This window comes from Trachurus trachurus (assembly GCF_905171665.1).
Source record: "Trachurus trachurus genome assembly, chromosome: 17".
Classification (NCBI taxonomy): domain Eukaryota; kingdom Metazoa; phylum Chordata; class Actinopteri; order Carangiformes; family Carangidae; genus Trachurus; species Trachurus trachurus.
Genome location: NC_139900.1, coordinates 8,247,178 through 8,267,072, shown reverse-complemented (window position 1 = coordinate 8,267,072; position 19,895 = coordinate 8,247,178). Strand labels below are relative to the sequence as shown.

Genomic DNA, 19,895 nt, shown 5'->3' with positions numbered 1-19,895 from the left:
CGGGAATCAGGATAAAAATTTTAAAAATCTACACATCCGATTGTCCAGAGGGGTACGCCGAATTAAAACACAGACATTGCAGATTTGTAATCAGCTGTCAAGTGGCGTCAATATTGAATAAAAACCTGTGTGTTGTGTTATTGTGTTTTATCAAATTGCCTCCATTTTCCTTTCTCTGTCAAGTAACTTGTACAGAAAGCTGCCGGCGGCGGCAGCGGCGAGGAAGTACCAGTATTAGATCGGTTTATAAAATGTCAGATAGTTGTGGAACTGCTCATCATTCCTCCCCTGATGCACAGGTAAACATATTCAGTTTGATTTTAAAAAGGTCAAGCTCAAGGTCGTGTTTACTGATATAGCACCTTTTAAACAACCTACTGTAGGTGTTATACAGAAAATAAAGTAATAAAATACTAGTGTACGTTTCGAAAATACAATTTCAACAAAGACAGAGATAAATACATGTGAAAATACACAATAGAGTGCATAGAGACAAAACTGTACATTCAGCACTCAGGACAAAGTTTTGTCTCACACGGGTCCAAAAGCCCGGGAGAAAAAATGTGTTTAGGGGCAACTACTGCAAAAGCTTGATTGCCTCTGGTTTTTTATCCTGTATTTGGGCTCATCCAGGTTTAATTGTTTAATTAATTTGCAGACCTCAGAGCTCTAATTGGTCAGTGAACATGTGAACAGTCAGAAACCCAAAGACGTTGAGTTTGCTCCTTGTAAAAACTGAGGAAACGAGCAAATATCCAGATTTCAGAAGCTGCAAACTGTGATTCTTTGTAAATTTAAAAAGAAAAATGCACATTACCTGTGAATTACTGGTCAGGATTGTTGGCCGTTACATTCATGTGAGTCCAACAACGAACATTTGTCTCAAGGACGTTAAAACCAAACACTTTATTTTGATTTTATCTTGAATGACTCTTCCTGAATAACCAGCGGTGATGTTTCCGTCCCTCAGGTTCGTCTCTCAGCGACGGTCAGTGGCACTCGGTGGAGCTCACATCTGGACGAGGACGTCTGACGGTCGACGTGGACAACGGGGACGGAGGCGTCGCTCACGCCAGCCCCTCGTTTCCCGTCACGGCCGGAGGTCAACTCTTCTTTGGTGGTAAGAGGAGGAAAATATTTGGATCTGAACTAAACAAACTAAAACAGTAATCTTTCACACGAGCACTCTGGACATTGATAATAATCACTTTAATTAATTTTCACAGGAGAAACACGGCATAAATTTACATTAACGATGCAAATTGCTGCTGAGAAGTTTTTATTGCCGCTCATTCTGCCGCTCGCTGAGTGATAGTTAAGCTATATTAGGATTTTTTTGGATTTATTTATTCTCATTTTAGTAATATTTAACTAAAAGATGAATTTAATGCCTCTCATTTATAAATTAAACAATTTATTCCTGCCTTTCATGTCTGGATTTTTCTTCATTTCACCCACACTCCCCCTTTTTTTTCCTCTTTTGATCCCAGCAGCCTGCGAGGGCCCAGACTGTCACGCTAAATTCAACTGCCGCTTCGATTTTTTTGTTTCATTTATTTATTTATTTATTTATTTATTTGCGTTTTGTGGAATTATATCATCGGCTTCATGTTGCAGTCGCAGCAGAAAACTGACTCGTCTTCTTCTTTCCTGCTTCACCGAGCTTTTGAATGAACTTTGTCGGATTCTAACCCCTTAAAGACGTGTATTAATATTTGATCGGTGCAGTTGGTGTCGTCAATACTCACCTTTATAACTGTGTGTGTGTGTGTGTGTGTGTGTGGCGGAATCAGATTTGGCTTCTGGCTGTTTTATGATGAAAGTTATAAGTCTGCTTTATCTCTTCTCTGTCCTTCCTCTCTCCCCTTTCTCTTAATATCTTCCTTCCTCTCCTCCGTTTCCCTCTCTCTTTCATTCTCCGTCAGCTTCCTCTGCCTTTTTTTTTTTTTTCTTAAATCTCATCTCTTTTGTCCTCTCGCTCCTCAGAGATATTACAGTCCCGGCCTGTTCTTTTGAAAGCTGGAGGCTTTTCATCACCCAGTCACAACTTCCTCTTTTCAAATTAAAGTAACTACAAAGGAATTTGATCAGACTCTGACCTGCTGTATATATATCCAGTAGCTTTTAAAAAAAACAAAAAACATAATCCACTACAAAATCACCACTTAGTGTGGTACAACTTTTTTTTTTGTAACCGCAAGTGGGTTTTAAAGGGATAGTTCAACATTTTGGCAAATTGGCCCATTGCCATAATCCCCATAGTCACAGCAGTAGGTTTGTTACCTTTTATTGTCGGTGCAAGCTATTTTTTAGAACGGTGGAGCAGAGCCGTGAGCTGCTCAGAGCTACGCTACGGAGGCTCATGGGATTTCTTGGTTTCCCTCATCACATTCACATTCACCACGCTATGAGATAATAACAGAACGTTACCACACAGAGTTGATTTAGAGGGAAATGCAGAGACTGCTTGATGAAAAACTGTTCCCGATGGGAAATGTGCATCAGTGGTTTTGCATGAATTTCCCTCTAAAACAACTCTGTCTGGTAACGTTGTGTTATTATCTCATAGTGTGGTGAATGTGCAGCTCACAACTTGTCCACCAGAGCGTTGTGGAGTTGTTGGATTGTGTATTTGATGAGTTTGATGAGGGAAACCAAGAAATCCCATTAGCCTCCGTAGCGTAGCTCTGAGCAGCTCACGGCTCTGCTCCGCCGTTCTAAAAATAGCTTGCACCGACAATTAAAGGTAACAAACCTACTGCTATGACTATAGGGATTATGGCAATTTGCCAAATTGCCAAAATGTTGAACTATCCCTTTAAAGCCCACACAACTGTCTACACCACGACTGCACATTAATTAGTGTGTTTTCAGCCGTCACCTAAACTCCAAGTGAATTTTAATCATCGCAGTGGGTTTGTTTTCCACTTTAGCTGTGATCTATCTGCCATTTGTGTTAATAGCTCCATAACACACAAGCAATTGTCTGTGTTTAATCATGTCGAATGGCGCTCGCCGTGTCGTCCAAGACAGACTATTTTATTTTCCTCCAGAAACGTCTCGGTGAAATTAATAGCGGTTTATAAAACACGGGATAAAAGTGAGATGTGAAGTCGTCAGCGTCTTGAACCATGTGTTGTTTTAGTTCCAGTTTGTGTATTTTATTTATATTGTTGTTTCTCTCTTGGTTCAGGTTGTCCGGCCGAAGACGACGGTCAGGGCTGTAGAAACCCCTTCGACATCTTCCAGGGCTGCATGCGTCTCCTCACCGTGGACAACCAGCCGGTGGACCTGATCCTGGTGCAGCAAAGGCTGCTGGGAAACTACAGCCACCTGCAGATCGACATGTGCGGCATCATCGACAGGTCAGAACCAGAACCACAAGAACCCGTCATTAGTTTACGGAGACTAATGGAGATAAGTCCAACCTGGTTGTTGTTGAAATCTAGGTGTTCAGTCCAGATTGATGGACTGATTCTTATCCAGGTTAAATTTTAGAGATCATAACTCTCCGACCAAGAGCGGGGTTTGAACCCACAGGTGTCCGCTGCATTAGGAGCACAACCACCTTATCCACCGTGCCATCCTGTTTTCCTCTCATGCAGCGTTTCACATGGAATCAGGAAGACCTGCCATCCAGAGTATTTTAACCTTTTACCTTCTACTGCCACGGACGGGTGAGGGAATTTAACATAAGTTTCAATTTGCAATGCAACATCAAGAGGAATCAGAATTTTATCCCCATATATGTATAGCTATGATAATAACATTAAAGGTCCAGTGTGTAATAATTGTCAAGGTTTAGTGGCAAAATCTGAATATACTACCCACTGGACCTTTAAATAATACACAATACGCCATTGGCATAGCAACATATTGTCCTGTGTGTATCTTTTTGCCATTGTGCCGTTCTGTCGGACTGCTTTGCGTTCTGTCACGTGGCTGTAGTCCATGTGAATGCAGCAGCAGCTTCACTTTCCACTGCAGGGTGATTAAATCATCAGTTCTTTTCAGCCCAACAAACTGATCAAGGTCAGATCACAACACTAACAACACTAACTGTACGTATAAGTGTTGACAGTCCTATACAGACTCTGCATTAGAGGCTCCGGGAGACTATATAAGTGTACGAGCAGCATGATAAATTATAATTTGATGTGACAATTAAGCCGATTTTCCATTGACGGCAGCTCATGACCTTTAAAAACAGTGCTGCTGCTGCTGCTGCTGCTGCTGCTGTTGCTGCAGAGCTGAGACCTCGTTACAGTTCAATTTCTAAACCCAGTAAGTTAAATACCAGAGAGCCTGAGTTTGAAATGTCAAACATTCAGCAGTAATCAAAGCAGCGCTGCGTCCAAACCGTTACTGTTACTGCACATAAACACACATTAGATTCAACTAAGCTGTGTCTGCAGCACTTTAGGAAAAGTTTACGACAAACACAGTTTAATAAATGTAGTGAAGAGTTTACCTCCGTTGTTTTTCCACATGTCGTCGGCTCATTCGCATGTGGAAACACAGACGAGTTATTATAGAGACAGGGTTTGAACCCATATGAGTCCAACACAGCCGTCCTCATCGCTCCAGGCTTCTGGCTTCACTGTCTATAACTCCACAGAGAGACTCGTGTTGTGTCACCTTGCACAGTTATATGTGTTTTCTTTCAGGCTCTGAGCTGCAGCACGTTCAGTCTGACATAAAATAACAGACACAAAGTCAAAGTGGCAAGTTTGTCAAAGCTTTAATTTCATCATTTTTACATCAAACATAGACATGAAGGTGGTACAGTAGTGTTTGTGGTACTCGAGACCAAGACCACATTTTCTCTGTCTTTTTTTTCTTTTTTTCTTGGTTCATGTGATGTAATTCAATAACTTTAACATAGCTAAAATTGTTCTACTAAAGTTCTTCTGTTCAATCCAAACTTTGTTTCAATTAAATATGGTTTAGATTTTATATAAAAGTACGTTTTCTTTTCAGCTGAGGAATAATCCAAATATCAAGCCACATGATTATAATGAGTACCGGTACAGTAATGGTCTTGAAAATGGTCTTGCATTGGTTTGGTCTTGTATTGGTCTTGGACTCGGTTTCAGGTTAGATGATCTTTTGATAGATAGATAAATACTTTATTTATCCCGAAGGAAATTATTATTTTACCCCGTGTGGCTGCGGCTAAAGTTTAGGGGTTAAGATATTCTTGTTGTCTGTCCATGAACACGTCATCATGTCATCAGAGAGCTGGAAAACAAAGTTTAACACCACAAAGTTCAGAATCAGAAGTTTTCTTTCTCTCTCTCTCTGGAGCTGCCTTGATTATTTTGTCACTCTGTTTTATATGAGACACAACTTTTGTGGAAGTGAAATGTAATTCTTCTTTGATTTTTTTGGCAGACTAATTTATTTGTGAGAGGAAGTGGTGCGGAGAGTCGGATCCAGAGAAAGACACACACACACAAACACACACACATTCACACATGCACACAAAGTATTTCCATTAAGGAATGGAGAATTATTGTTCAGTGGAGACCTGAGCTGTGAAATAACCGCTGACAGTCCTGTTTGTTTTATGTCCTCGCTCAGATCTGACAAATCAATGTTTCTTCTCTTATTTTTCACCCAAAACAATATATATTATTCTCACTTGTGCATCATGTAAAGTACAATGGACGGCACAGACATTTTATAATTCATCACGTTCCACTTTTTGTTAATTACATGAGGAGTTTTTTTTAATTCCTGCTGTAGCCATTATTTGTTGTTGTTGTTGTAGTTGTTTCCTCGGCGTCGACCACGGTGTCCTCATGGCGGAGGGTCGCAGCCGGTGGGTGTTGTTGAGCTGTGTCCCTGTCTGTGCAGGTTGAATGTGACTCCTCATTCCTCGTCTTTCTCTTTCCTTGTCCTGCCTCTGCTGTACCGTCGAGTGCAGACATAATAATCCTCCATCCCCGCCCACACACACCTTCACTGAAGCACACCACAGTGAGACGGAGAGAAAGATACTATAAAAATAGTCTGCAAGCATTAAAAGGCCACCTGCCTTACAATATTATATTATATATACAGTATATGATACTAAACTTTAGTTGTATGTCACTTAATTACTCATTTAAAGTGACTGAATGTTTTATCATATAATTGTAATACACAGAAGAACTGTAAAACCACGATCCAACAAGACTCTGATCCACGTTGGAAGATGAGATGAGATGAAAAGTCGTCCTGAGTGTGACATGAATGTCTAAACTAAATGTCACAGAAACTCACCCTGCTGTTGTTCAGATACATAAACACATGAAACAACAAAAGTCAAGTGCATCAGGTGATAGAGTAGATGGAGACCAAGATGTCGTCTTATCTGCACCTGGACAAATAACTTATTAAGAATTATTATTATTTTAAATGAAACACCTGAGAGGGGGATGTGACAAACATCCTGTTTTCTGAACTCCTTCCTCCGAACATAGCCTCTGTATTCAGATTCGGTCTCCAGTGCCGTCTGTACCAGCCTGACCCAAGCTGTTGCATCTTTGAGTTGCATCTTTTTGAACTTAATCTATCATCTCCCGTCCGTTGTGCCAAAATACAGCAAAGACTTTATAAATGACTTTGCAGACTTCCTGTCTGGTTTAAAATGTGCTTTAGAAATAAATCTTGACTTGACTTATACAAGGGGAAATGAGAGAAAACCAGGTGTTAAAGGGGAGCTATAGGTCCGGTTGCTTTTTTTTTTTGCTGTTTTTGGTCTCTTTTTTCTATGGAGCTACTGTTGAGTGCAAATCTTCACTATGGTAAAACTCACAGCTAACCCTCCTCCATGTGCATTTGTTTTCAACAAAGCCAACAAGAAGCTAAATCCGTGGAGCAATGTCCAACTCCCAACAACTCCAAAACGCTCTGGTGGACAAGTTGTGACATGCACATTCACCACGCTATGAGATAATAACACAACGTTCCTCTAAAACAACTGTCTGGTAACGTTGTGTTATTATCTCATAGCGTGGTGAATGTGCAGCTCACAACTTGTCCACCAGAGTGTTTTGGAGTTGTTGGATTGTGTATTTGATGAGTTTGATGAGGGAAAGCAAGAAATCCCATGAGCCTCTGTAGCGTAGCTCTGAGCAGCTCACGGCTCTGCTCCGCCGTTCTAAAAATAGCTTGCACCGACAATTAAAGGTAACAAACCTACTGCTATGACTATAGGGATTATGGCAATGGGCCAATTTGCCAAAATGTTGAACTATCCCTTCAAAGCTGTTCAGTCATTTATGATGATGTGAAATGAAACTGTTCTGCATGTATATTAAGGAGGTTTTTCCTCCTCTTCACTTGTTCTTGATGGGATCTGAAGGTCGACACCGTCTCTTAGCTTCTGTAACTTGTGATTTGACTCAACATGAAAAGGAGAAATGATCACACTTTGTATTTCCTTTGTATTTTTTTTGTTTGTGGCTAAAACACAGACGACCTTATTGTGACAAAAAGATATCACAAAGTGCGACAGTTTCACCTTCACACAACAACAGAGTGGCTCAGGTTCATTGAAGTCGTGTTTCGTCGTCTCCGCTTTCATCTGTGTTGTTGTGATCAGTCGTATAGAGAACAGAAGTCATGTGGAGCAACAACAAGTTTCCTCCTGTTTCAATGTCACACTAAAAACAGCACAATTAAAACAATTATGGCAACACGACCAGCAGACACACACACTCATATACATACATATATGAACTCTGCTGCACACAAAGAGAGAGAGGGAATCCGCTCCGGTGGGTTTAATTAAATATCTTCCTGTTTCAACTTTGATCAGATTAGTATTCAGCAGGTCTGACTCCTCACAGTGTGTTGATTAAACTAAGGATCTGTGGATGTGAAGTTATAGACTAAACTCTCCGTGTGCGTCTGTGTCCTCAGAGCGGGCTGTTAAATCTGCGTTTGTTTTGTGTGTGTGTCCGTGCGCAGCCTTACGTAATGGCAGCGCAACGAGAACAATGTAGAAGCAGCCGTGCATTTAATCACAAAAATGTCCATAAAACTACACAAAAACCTTGTAATCTTCCTCCAATTTCATTTTTTGGTGAACTATTCCTTTAAGTTTCAACTCAAACGACTTAACGATTCAAGATGCAAGAGGTTTTACTGTCACATACACAAAAAAAACAGCGTTTTAAACCATGCAACGAAAGTCTATACTTTTTTTTTTTTTTTTTTTTTTTAAGTATATTTTTGGGGCATTTATGCCTTTATAGATAGCACAGTTGAGATAGACAGGAAATGGGGAGGCAGCGAGAGGGGGGATGACATGCAGCAAATGGGGCCTGACGCGGGACTCGAACCGGGGCCGACCGCAGCGAGGACTGTGCCTCTATACATGGGGCGCCCGCTCTAACCACTATGCCACGCGACGCCCACGAAAGTCTATACTTTGCAGGTTTCGCTTACACACACATACACAATGTAAACAACAATATTAACAAAATAAAAATGATGATGCAGGAGGAAACAGGCCACAATTATAGAAATAACATTTTTAATATCATGGCTATGGTGTCGTCAGATCATGAATGAATGAATTAATTTATTTATTTATTTCGGTATATCAAGCTTATATAACCGAAAGGGTGTAGGTTGAAGCCAAAGCTTATATACCCCTACCCCTTTTACCTTAAAAAATTAAAAAAAAAAAAATATATATATATATATATACGCATCAATACAATAGGATCAGATCACAGACATTTGAAATGAATCAGTACACTTACATTTCTGATCACAACAAAATAAAGAATTGTACACAGTGCATAACCCAAAATAGTACAAAATCATTGAACTTAATTTTCCATACTGTAACGAGAAATGATGTTGTTCTTATAAAGTTTTTTAAAGCTGACTAGAGTACAGCATAATTTAATATTTTCAGGACAATTATTCCAGATGTTAACCCCTCTAACAGAAAGACAGTGATTTTTTACAGTAGTTTGAGTCTTTGGTTTCTCAAATAATAGTGGTCTTCTCAGGTTATAACTGTGAGACTTTATAAACACAAACAGCTGTCGTTGAGGTCACATCAACAGAGCAGAGTTTTTACACTGTATTTATGATCTCGTCTCTCTCTACCAGAGACTTGTCCATAAAGTTTACGACTTCCCTTCGGCCTCCTACCAGGAGTGGGATTTGAACCCACGAGGACTCATGTCCACTGCATCTTGAGTGCAGCGCCTTAACCACTCGGCCATCCTGGTCACACTGTGTTCTGTGATCTTTTACTTTTTCTCTTGTGCTCAGTCGTTATTATCAGTCACATGACCACTGCAGATAAGTGATGATGATGATGATGATCATGTCACACTGCCGGTAAGGCTCAGGGCAGCTGAGGAAGGGTCGATGGTCTATGGTTGTTGTAGTGGTTGTTTGTCCTCAGTGTCAATGATCAAAAAAACTCAAAAAAATAAAAACTTATATAAAACAAAATCAAATCAAACGGCCACTGAGACACCTAGCGCCGTCACCGCAGTAATGGCGGCTGCTCGACTTCCAGTTATTTCGCCGAATTCATGTATACCTGCCGACCCATATGTAAACCCCAGCTACCCAGTACCGTTTTTTTGTGAACAACTTTTTTATTGCTTTTCAAGGAAAACAAGTACAAGTAAAAGGTACATTGCAATCTAATAGAAATTAAAGATAAGGAAAATAATGGATAAAAAATAAAATTAAAATAAAGAAGGACCAGGCGACGCCCCCTCCCTCCCCCCAAATTTGGATCTATATAAAACTCATACAGGATAAGACAGACCATGTTTTAACAAGAGATGCAAATAGACATAGAAATTAGCTACCCAGTACCTTCAAAATAAAATCATTGATAAATACCCAGATTAAATCAAACAATACTAAATATCATAAGCAAACTAAAGGTGTATTCCTCAAAACTAAACAACAAAAAATAACTAAATAATAAGTGATTAAATACTGGAATACAAAAACAGTTGTGATTAGTTGCAGTGAAGTTTCCACATCATGTCCAACCTGCTGTGGTGATTGAGACACAAGTTGTGTGTATAAATCGTAGACAAAGTACAAAAGGCCATTAGTGGGATTTGAATGCAATTGTTGTCGCAATTGCAAAGGAACAACAATGTGAAGATTAAAAACATCCCGCTGCTTCCAGTCCAACAAGCTAATCGAGCGTGTTGCAACTAAGCAAACAGCAGGTCGGTTCGATCTGAATCCTAATTCCTCTGCTGATTATTACATGAGCGGCTCAGGGGGAGAAATCTGAACACATACAGTATTTCACCGTGTTGATAGAGATACGAGGACACACAATCCTCCTCCTTTGTCCAGTGTGACAGAAAACTCAACTACCAGGAGTGGGGATCGAACCCACGAGGGCATTTGCCCATTGGATCTTAAGTCCAACGCCTTAACCTCTCGGCCATCCTGGTGCTGGTCACTGTTGTTCACAGTACCATCGATCAATGCACAGTGATTGGAAGGAAACTGTCAGTCTCTTTATCACATTGAACTAATGCTGCGTTGGAGTTAAAAACTCCAAACTGAAAGCGTTAGAGACACATCACACCAGAATAATCAAAAACATGGCGGACCAGGAAAAAACTTTGCATTGAAACATTACAAAAGGCACAAAAACAATAAAAAAGGAGCATTTTAAAATAATGAAACAGATCATTTAATATCGAAGAGAAATATAAATTTAACATCAGTAGGTTAATCTGTAACCGTATAAGTTAATATTCCATGTTTCATTAATGTTTTAATGTATTTCGGCTTTAAAAATGCATTTTAATCGATGTTTCACCATTGACTGTGATGTCACAGCACTAAATATATATATAGAATAAAATATCAGTTTTAAAGCGAAAGTTAAGTGTTTTATCTGCAAAGCTCCAGTTTACTCCAGATTGAAGCAGAATGGAGATAAATGGAGGTGAAGATCAGCCAGTCGCGGACCGACAGGCTGCTGACTCGCTGCTTTTATCTAGATAAAAGGGAGGCAGCAGATTCTGTGCAGTCATGTTTTTCTCCTCAACGTTCCTGCAAACACACACACACACACACACACACACACACACACACACACACACACACACACACACACACACACACACACACACACACACACTGCACTGTCACACGGTGATGAACATAAAGACAGATTGAAGTACAACACACACATAAACACAACGCCAAGCTTTGTAAACATAGATGACATGAAAATGGGTGTGTGTGTGTGTGTGTGTGTGTGTGTGTGTGTGTGTGTGTGTGTGTGTGTGTGTGTGTGTGTGTGTGTGTGTGTGTGTGTGTGTGTGTGTGTGTGTGTGTGTGTGTGCGTGTGTGTGTGGGTGTGTCTGTATTTGTGTCAGACCTCCTGGAGGTGCCAGCCGGTACCGGAGCAGATGGAAACCGACCAGTGAGGATAAAAAAAAAACCCAGTGTTACTCATCGTCTCCTGTCGTCGTCTTGGGTCACACGACTTTGTCTTGATCTGTTTCCTCCCTGATACAGAGAAGATGAGACGACCGACGTTTATACGTTTTAATTTAGGTTTCATGTGATGAAACAGATTCATACAATGGGAGGTGAAGGGAAACACATTTAACGACAGTTTTGCTTTTCTTATAAATACACCGTCCCTTCTGTTTTTCACTGCATGTTAAAGGGGAATTTCCGTTTTTTACAACCTGGACCTTATTTCTAGCATAAAATACGATGATCTACTCACCCAGATAACTTGGTGGTGTCATTACAAGTTTCCCTTTAAATAATACATTATAATCATCACACACACTTTGACACTTTTGTTTTATTGAAGTGGGACGGATCTCCCTGCACAGACCGCACTCTGATATGACTCTATTCTGATACTATTTATTCTGTGAACAACGCGTTTCGCTTGTAGCGTCGTCACGTTGTGTGTCTGTTTTATTCAAGTTTCATTTAAAGTACAAAAGAAGACACACACACACAAGAAAAAAAAAAAAGCAGTCTGAACATCACAGGAACACACGTCCTGCGGAGGATCTGTGTTTTGTATATTTTGGAGTTATACATGAATATTTATGTGCGCTTTATGTTTCTGTCTCTGTTTTACACTCTGGGGTCATTTAACATTCAGCAGAGAACGGGAAGTAAAAGTAAAATGGAATTAAAGTGAAATATAATTTACATATCCATAAACACTCTTTGCATAGATATGGTAGCCGTCTCTCTCTTTTCATTAAAGGTTCATAGAAATGTTCCTCAACATGAGCAGGATACAGGCTGCAGTTTCCTCCCCTTCATTTTCAATCTGTAAAATGTTTTGTTTGTTACTCTAAACACGATGCTGTCATGTTGTTTCCTGCAGAAACCTCTGCTCCTTCTCCATCTTTTCAATCATGGGATTGTTTTTCCACCTTCCTGCTGCTGCACAATTCATTTCTGTCTTTTCAGTAATAACCTACTTTGTTTTTATTGGAAAAAATCACCCTATCGTCGGCTTTAATGAATTATCTAAAGTGGTCTCCAGGGGGGAATCGGCACCACAGTCACATACACACGTCTGACAACTCACTGAAAAATGTGTGAGCACGTCCAGAGACAGATAAATGGATGCTCGTACACACACACTCATGCTGTCGAGGCTGGTTGTAATGTTTCATGTGTTTTATTAGACCCCCTCCCTCCCTCCAACACAGGACTGATGTCATGGTGGCTTCAGCACTATGATATTTATCTATAAATAACACACAGGGCCGAGTCAGTGAAGTCTCCTGGGAGCTGGATTCATTTAAAGAACTTCTTCAAACAGTCGGCTGCTGCTGAGAAGAAGTGGAAGAGAAAAAAAGACGCTCTCTATTCAGAGTAAAACTTCTCCTTTTATGTAAAAAAAAAAGAGGGAAAAAATCGAGAGAGAAATGTATGAAGTAATGAAGTTATTCTTTACATCTCTCAGAGGAGGGTGAAAGGTGTTTCAAGTGAATATTTTTCATTTCTGTCAGTTTAACATAAGAAGCATAAGATTAAAAAAAAAAAAAATTTATTCCAAACTAACAACATCCCAAAGCGTCACCAAACCAATATTAAAAGTGAAAAATGCTCCATTTGAGGCCCCACTCTGCTATTTAGCAGGATATTTAACCATCACATGAATAACCTTGAAGAGCTCCTGCTAAAAAGGTTTTTACTTCCTCTAAATGGAAAGCTGCATTTCATAAGAGAGCTGTTAAACTTAATGAAGTGGTTTTCTTTTTCTCTCTCTCTCTCGCTCTCACTATGTGAAAGGTGAAGAGAGTCTGGAAGTGTGTTTAGTTTTTTTTTTACACAAATGAAGCACTTTGTGGCCGATGATGACGGTCAGAAAAGAGATGCCAGAACGCGACGCTGTGCTATTGAACGCTCACTTAACCACAGGAAGGCAAAGGGAACATGTAGACGCTTTAACAGAGTTATTACCACTAATGATCTGTCTGCTATCACTGCATCAGACCCTGGTGGACATTTATAAAAAGCATAAGGAGGGTAAGATGTTCATGACCACACTACAAACAAAGTGGACACATTTTCCCAGAATACGCTGCAGCAAGATGCATAAGCAGCCATTCACAGTTTATTAGGATTTTAAATCCACGACAACTATTTTATGTTACATTCAATCTATATTAAGACCTGGCTCCTTATAGTTCAGTTCACTAGTATTCAGTTTGTTACTTTCAATAACGTTACACTGGTAGTTGCTCGTTTTCGCTCAACAGACCTGTATTTTCACATATTTTCGTGTCTGGTGGAGCAAATTAATTAATTAATTAATTATCAGTGCATCATGATGCAGATGTTGACATGTTACAGTTTAGTAGTGGTGTCTCATTGTAGTAGTGGTGCAGGGTATCCGCAGGGTCTTGAAAAGTATTAAAAGGTGATAAATCAATTCTGGGAAAATTAAGACCCTTAAAAAGTATTTAAAAGTCTTTTCACGTCTTTATAAAGTCTTACATTTTGAAGGTATTTTTTCTGAATTCACTGTCCAAGAGTTTGAGTCCTAAAAAACATTCATTTAATTAAAAAACAAAGATGAACCGGTACATGAAAAAGAAAAGAAGATTTTTATTTTGTTTTGTTTTTAGAGTGGAGCAATGCTTTTTTTTTTTTGGATAAACTTTGCCTTTGATTTATTGTCCTAGCCTATTTTGAAATCTGTGGTCTATAGTCTTTATCACAAACTAAAACTGTTAAGTTAAAAGTGTGACTGATGTAAATGGTTACAGCTTGAAGTGGTGGCGAGGTATTGAAAAAGTCTTAAAAAGGTATTAGAATTAACTTCAAGATTCCTGTATATACCCTGTGGTGTCTCTCAGTGTCTCATTTTCTAGGGAAATATTCCTACCCCAACACCCTGGTCACTTTGTTGAGAGGGGTTGAAGTAGGTGAAGTTGATTAAACAGGACTGGATGTCTCCAAGCACCACAGTCCACCTGCAGAGTGATGAATAATCCAGTTCATCTCAGTTACAGTGTCTCCGTAAGGGTGTTGGCGTGGTGCACAGTCTGGTTTCTGTCAGTGTTTTTCGTTGCCCCATGTTGGTGTAAATAGAGCAAACATTTTGTAAACTGATGAGCAGCACAAACAGTGATTCTCTTGTTTCATTTTTTAGTTTCATGATCAAAATAAGAACCAAGCATCACTGTCAGATCGTCTTTAGTTGATACTGCGGGTGCGGCGGCCACAACTTATACTTGAGATTGATCATAGAAAAACAAAAACATCTCATCAGAGAAACCAACTACTCACTCCCGTTTGTGAGGTGCACCTCATCCACCAGTATACACATTTAAACAGTTAAATTAAAACATAAACATAATCTAATCATGCCATCATTTAATAATATTAACAACAATGATCTAAAAAATATCAAAAAAAATATGGAAAAATGGCTCCTCATAGTGGAAATAGGCCTGATGATAAATCAATGAGTCTATGTATGTTGTGTTTTCACATAAAACGTTTCCTCCTTGTTGAGTGTTTGGCGCCAACTCCCTCCTTTTTTGTTTTCTGTGAAAGTTTGTCATCAGCAGGTCAAGGAGAAGCAGCTTCACAAAAAAATTCAAACTGCCGACGACGACAAGCAAATAAATCACTGAGCCTAACCTCTCTGTCTCTCTCTGTCTCTCTCTCTGTCAGGTGTTCTCCCAGTCGTTGTGAACATGGCGGCCGCTGCAGTCAGTCCTGGACCGTCTTCCACTGTAACTGCTCCGACAGCGGCTACAGCGGCGCCACCTGCCACAGCTGTAAGTCACCTGTCAAACAAACATGGCCATGCGACCGCGAAAATGAAAAAATGAGAAGAGTTCAGACAGATAGATAGATGGGGGAGAGAGGTGAGACGACGGGACAGATGAAATACAGATGAGGAGTGAGGCTGTGTGTCAAACAGAATAATGGAGGAGGGATATTTCCTCCTCCTGCATAATTCAAACCTGGAGGCAGCGTGCAAACAGAGGGAGCTGATAAAATGAGATTAAATAAAATCTCTTTTGCTACAGTGCCGTTAAAACTCATTAAGACGTTACAGCTATTAAACAAAGATGATGAAATTCACGTTTTATGTGTGTGGCGTCTTGCAAACAGCAAATCAAACACTGGACAGGAATAACAGAAAACGTTTCTTTGATTGAGTGAAGGTCAAGCTGTTTAATTGATCATGTTTCGAATCCAACATTTTTGAATTTTTTTAAATTGCAACTGAATTTCTTGAAGGAGAACTCAAATATTTCAAAAATAACCCAGTGATAGTTGTATTTCACTGCAAAAAACAATGTTGTAACTAGTAACTATTAATACCATCCCGTACTGGAGTACCCCAAGGATCCTTACTGGGGCCACTTTCTTTGCAATATGAATGGCTCACACATATCACTTATATGCAGACGACACCCAGCTATAACTATAGTAATAGTAGTATAGCTCAGCACAGATCTCCACCTCACCTCCTTTAATTGTATTTTACACCCTCCAAAGCCCTGAAATTCAAGGAGTGTAGAGCACAACCCTAACCCTCAATTAGAAACAAGTTGAAGATTAATAGTCACAGTGAAAAAATGATTTGTTCTCGTTTCAGTTTCAGTGTTTTTTACATTACTGAGGCTCAGAATGTCCCATTATATGTACTATCCATATTATACTTGTATAGTTGTAGCTTACTCTCTCCTGTTTGTTCATGTAAAGATGGAAAAGCTCTTTTCTTTCCTTTCAAGTTCTTTTTATTGGTTTTTGAAATATTGAATAGTCAAACCACCCACCACCACCGCAAACAAAAACAATGCCGGAGTAATACAACAGTTATTTAGAAGAAAAAATATATATATATTAATGATAATAATACACAGATAAATGAAGAAATTAAGAGAAATAAAAACATACACATTACAAGATCACAGCAAGACAACTGCTATAAGGTAAGATGGAAAAGCTTGATTGTTATCTTTCTGTCTTTCTATTATAAACAGAAGTGGCAGCCTAAACTATAAAAACAGAATTCAGGCTATAATAAACTGGAACCAACCTTTTACAATACGACCTGCCCCCACAGGCTATTTTTATTATTCGCACGTTTCTTTATCTCTGGTGCGGGAGGTTACAGTTTTACTAAATCTGCTGGTGTGTGAGTGATATGATGGAGGTTAATGAGTCTGTAGCTGTGACTAAACTGTCGAATGCAGAATAAATAAATCGCAGACCGTGACAGCGAGGTGAGATAATGGGGAGAGATTTACGCTCTTTGAGCCAAACACTTGAAGACCAACAGAGTTTCCCACACACTTCACCTCTGCTCTCAGTTCTTTTTTTTTTATTGCTGTCGTTTCTGTGAAAACGTTTTTTTTCTAACCACACTGAGGCAAAGTGATGAATAAAAAGGCCTTTGGCTGTGGAGAAGAAGCCAGATAAACAGGTGAGGAGCAGAGTGTGGGAACCTTTAGATATGGGTGTGTGTGTGTGTGTGTGTGTAGGGAGGAGAGGTAGTGCAGATAGTGGAGGAGGGGGGCGGGGCTGATAACGCTTTTATTTATTGAGTCTTTGAGTTCCCATCAGTCATCACTGTCCTCTCCAGCTGGACTCGTCTGGACTTGATGCGACGCTGCTGGAGAAATAAAACACTTATGACTCAGTGCTATTATGTACGTGCCCATGAAGAACCACCCATAATCTCCGCATAAAGGAGATAAAGTGCATACATAATCAACGTTATATGAGCAAAATGAACAAAAATTAGAAAGAAATGGAGAGATAAAGAACAAAGTGATTCAGTAACAAATAGAGACAATAGAAATAAGGTACAAAAAATTAATTAATTGAAATCATAAAAAGACAGAGTAAGGATGTGGGATATGGAGAGAGCGGGAAATTCAAGAGAAGTTGAGATGTATTTTTAGCTGCTTTTTAAAGAGTGTATAGGAAGATATGGATCGGTAGTCCATTCCAAAACATAGGACCTCTGTAAGTCATATTCAACTGATGGCGTGATGTGCGGGTAAAGGGTAAATATAGAGTGAGATTATTACTGTGTCTAGTACGGTGAGATTGTACTGTACATTATTAGTGAAGGTAAAGACATTTTGAAAAGAGACAGGGAGATCTTGGTTTCTGTAAATAAACCTGTGAATAAACAGACAAATCTGATAGTTATTCAGTTTGTGAATTGGTAGAAGAGAATACTTTGTGAATAGTGGTGCTGACGGAGCACATCTGTTTGAATGTGAGATGAATCTTAAGAACCTCTTCTGAATAGTACATGATTTCTTGAGATGTGTAGGAGAAGTAGCTGCCCAGACCACGTTACAGTAGTACAGTATGTCCAAGCTGATCTCATTATTTATTTATTTTCCTTCCAGCCGTGTACGAACAGTCGTGCGAGGCGTACAAACACAACGGCAACTCGTCGGGACATTTTTACATCGACGTGGACGGCAGCGGACCAATCAGACCACAGCTGGTCTACTGCAACATGACAGGTGACACACACACACACACACACACACACTGATCATCACTCAGCGTTTCGTAGGATTAATATTTACATAATCATAAATGATGACGCTCCTCGCCCACCTCCATCCTTCACGTCACTCTTTTTATAACCTTTACATGACAACACAAACTCTCATGTACATAAATAAAGATGACAATAGGACACAGGAACATGCAGTACAGTATATATAAGGACGGTCAGTCTCTAGACCATTCACATGTATCCTGGCTTTGTCCTGGGATGATCCTGATTCCTGTGGTATATCTATATCATCTGTAGTGCTGTGTTTGTTCTGTTAGAGAAGACAAATGTTTGTTAAAAAAAAAAGAAAAAAAAACTCTGTTGGCAGTCTGCAGAAAGCCTCTTGCAAGGAGACCGTTCAAAGCTGAACCACTGCTACAAAACGAATGGCTGAAAATTGTGAATACAGAATAATTAAAGATTGCATGAATTAAAAAAAAAAAAGGATTTTCCAGCTCTAATCCTGAATCCACATGTTAATTGTTCACGCACGTCTCAAAATAAACTAAATCAGTGTCAGGAAAATATTATTTACAAGTATTTTTTACAACAAAATTGATTTTCTCTTCCTGTAAAATGAATTCAGACATTTGATGACGCATCCTGCATGCGTGGGCGTCCTAATTTAGCATCCAATTAAAATCCACTATCTACTTTCTTGTCAAATCTATAAGTGTTAAAAAAAAGATCCTGACAGGCAGTTATTTATATTATATATGTTTATACACACCATCACTAGACTACACCGTCACTAGGCTGATGGACTGTCTGTCTGTTCATCCAGAGGAGAACACCTGGATGGTGATCCAGCACAACAACACCGAGCTCACCAGAGTGCGACCGTCCGCGGGCCTGAACCAGCTCCTGGTTCACTTCGACTACTCGTCTCAGGAGCAGCAGCTGTCGGCCGTCACCAGCCAATCACAGCACTGCGAACAGGAGCTGTCCTACCACTGCAGGAAGTCCCGCCTCCTCAACACCCCAGGTGAGTCCTCACCACCATCATGATGTCTGTCATGGAAGAGCCAACATCTAACAACTAAGAGACAGACAAACTCATGTCTTTACACTAGTGATGTGAATCTCCACCGCTGAGGCCAGTGAGATACGATACATTAACGATTCAGTGAAGCCTCATGCCGATACGATGCCATTCAATAAGGATTTGATTTGACTCTACAATGCGAATCGGACTGATTGAATTCATGATGCAAAGAATTTATAAGCCCACATCTGGTTTCTAATCTCACCAGCGCCGTCTTTTCCCCTTTCTCTTACTCTGTTAAATATGTATTAAATAGGCTATTTGGTTGTTTTCTATTTAGCAAATCAATAAATACAATTTTAAAACACCCACCTTTTACACAAGTTTAAGATACCCACGCTTTCTTAAATGTATTATTAATAATACTTTAATAATAATACAATAAGGTGATCCAATGCACTACTTTCTACTACTTTCTTTAAATAACCTAAAATTATACACATTGTGTACAAATAAAGTGCTTAAATTAACTGAAAAAAAGAGACTTTAACACTTTAATTGTTTTACATCTCTACTTTACACAACATCTTCCCCAACAAGGGAATCGAACCTGCAACTTTGAGCTCTTTGTAGATGTGTTGGTCATCGGCTGCCTTCACCTCTGAGCTCTAAGATAATATTATTATGCAGATAATAAAAATAATAATATGCAGATTAATTTTGTCAGTCACTATCTGAGAAACATTATGAAGCTAACTTCTTATAATTTATTCACTTAAGAAATCCAATAAAAGTTTTTTTTTTCTGTGTTTGTGATTATTCTTTAATAAACTCAAAAGAAGACTCCACTTTAAAAAAAAAACCTTA

The 19,895-nt window shown here is 39.4% G+C and overlaps 1 protein-coding gene across 1 annotated transcript in view; it reads left to right on the top strand.

The window, feature by feature from the left end:
• Nucleotides 1-19,895, top strand: part of LOC311000275 (contactin-associated protein-like 4) — a gene marked incomplete at both ends in the record, with an annotated part of 157,971 nt that overhangs the window by 97,556 nt on the left and 40,520 nt on the right. The window contains 5 exons of the mRNA XM_083990944.1: nucleotides 971-1,120; nucleotides 3,194-3,365; nucleotides 15,178-15,284; nucleotides 17,886-18,005; nucleotides 18,828-19,028. Coding sequence (XP_083847070.1) covers nucleotides 971-1,120; nucleotides 3,194-3,365; nucleotides 15,178-15,284; nucleotides 17,886-18,005; nucleotides 18,828-19,028 — 750 coding nt within the window. The remainder of the gene's footprint in view (nucleotides 1-970; nucleotides 1,121-3,193; nucleotides 3,366-15,177; nucleotides 15,285-17,885; nucleotides 18,006-18,827; nucleotides 19,029-19,895) is intronic.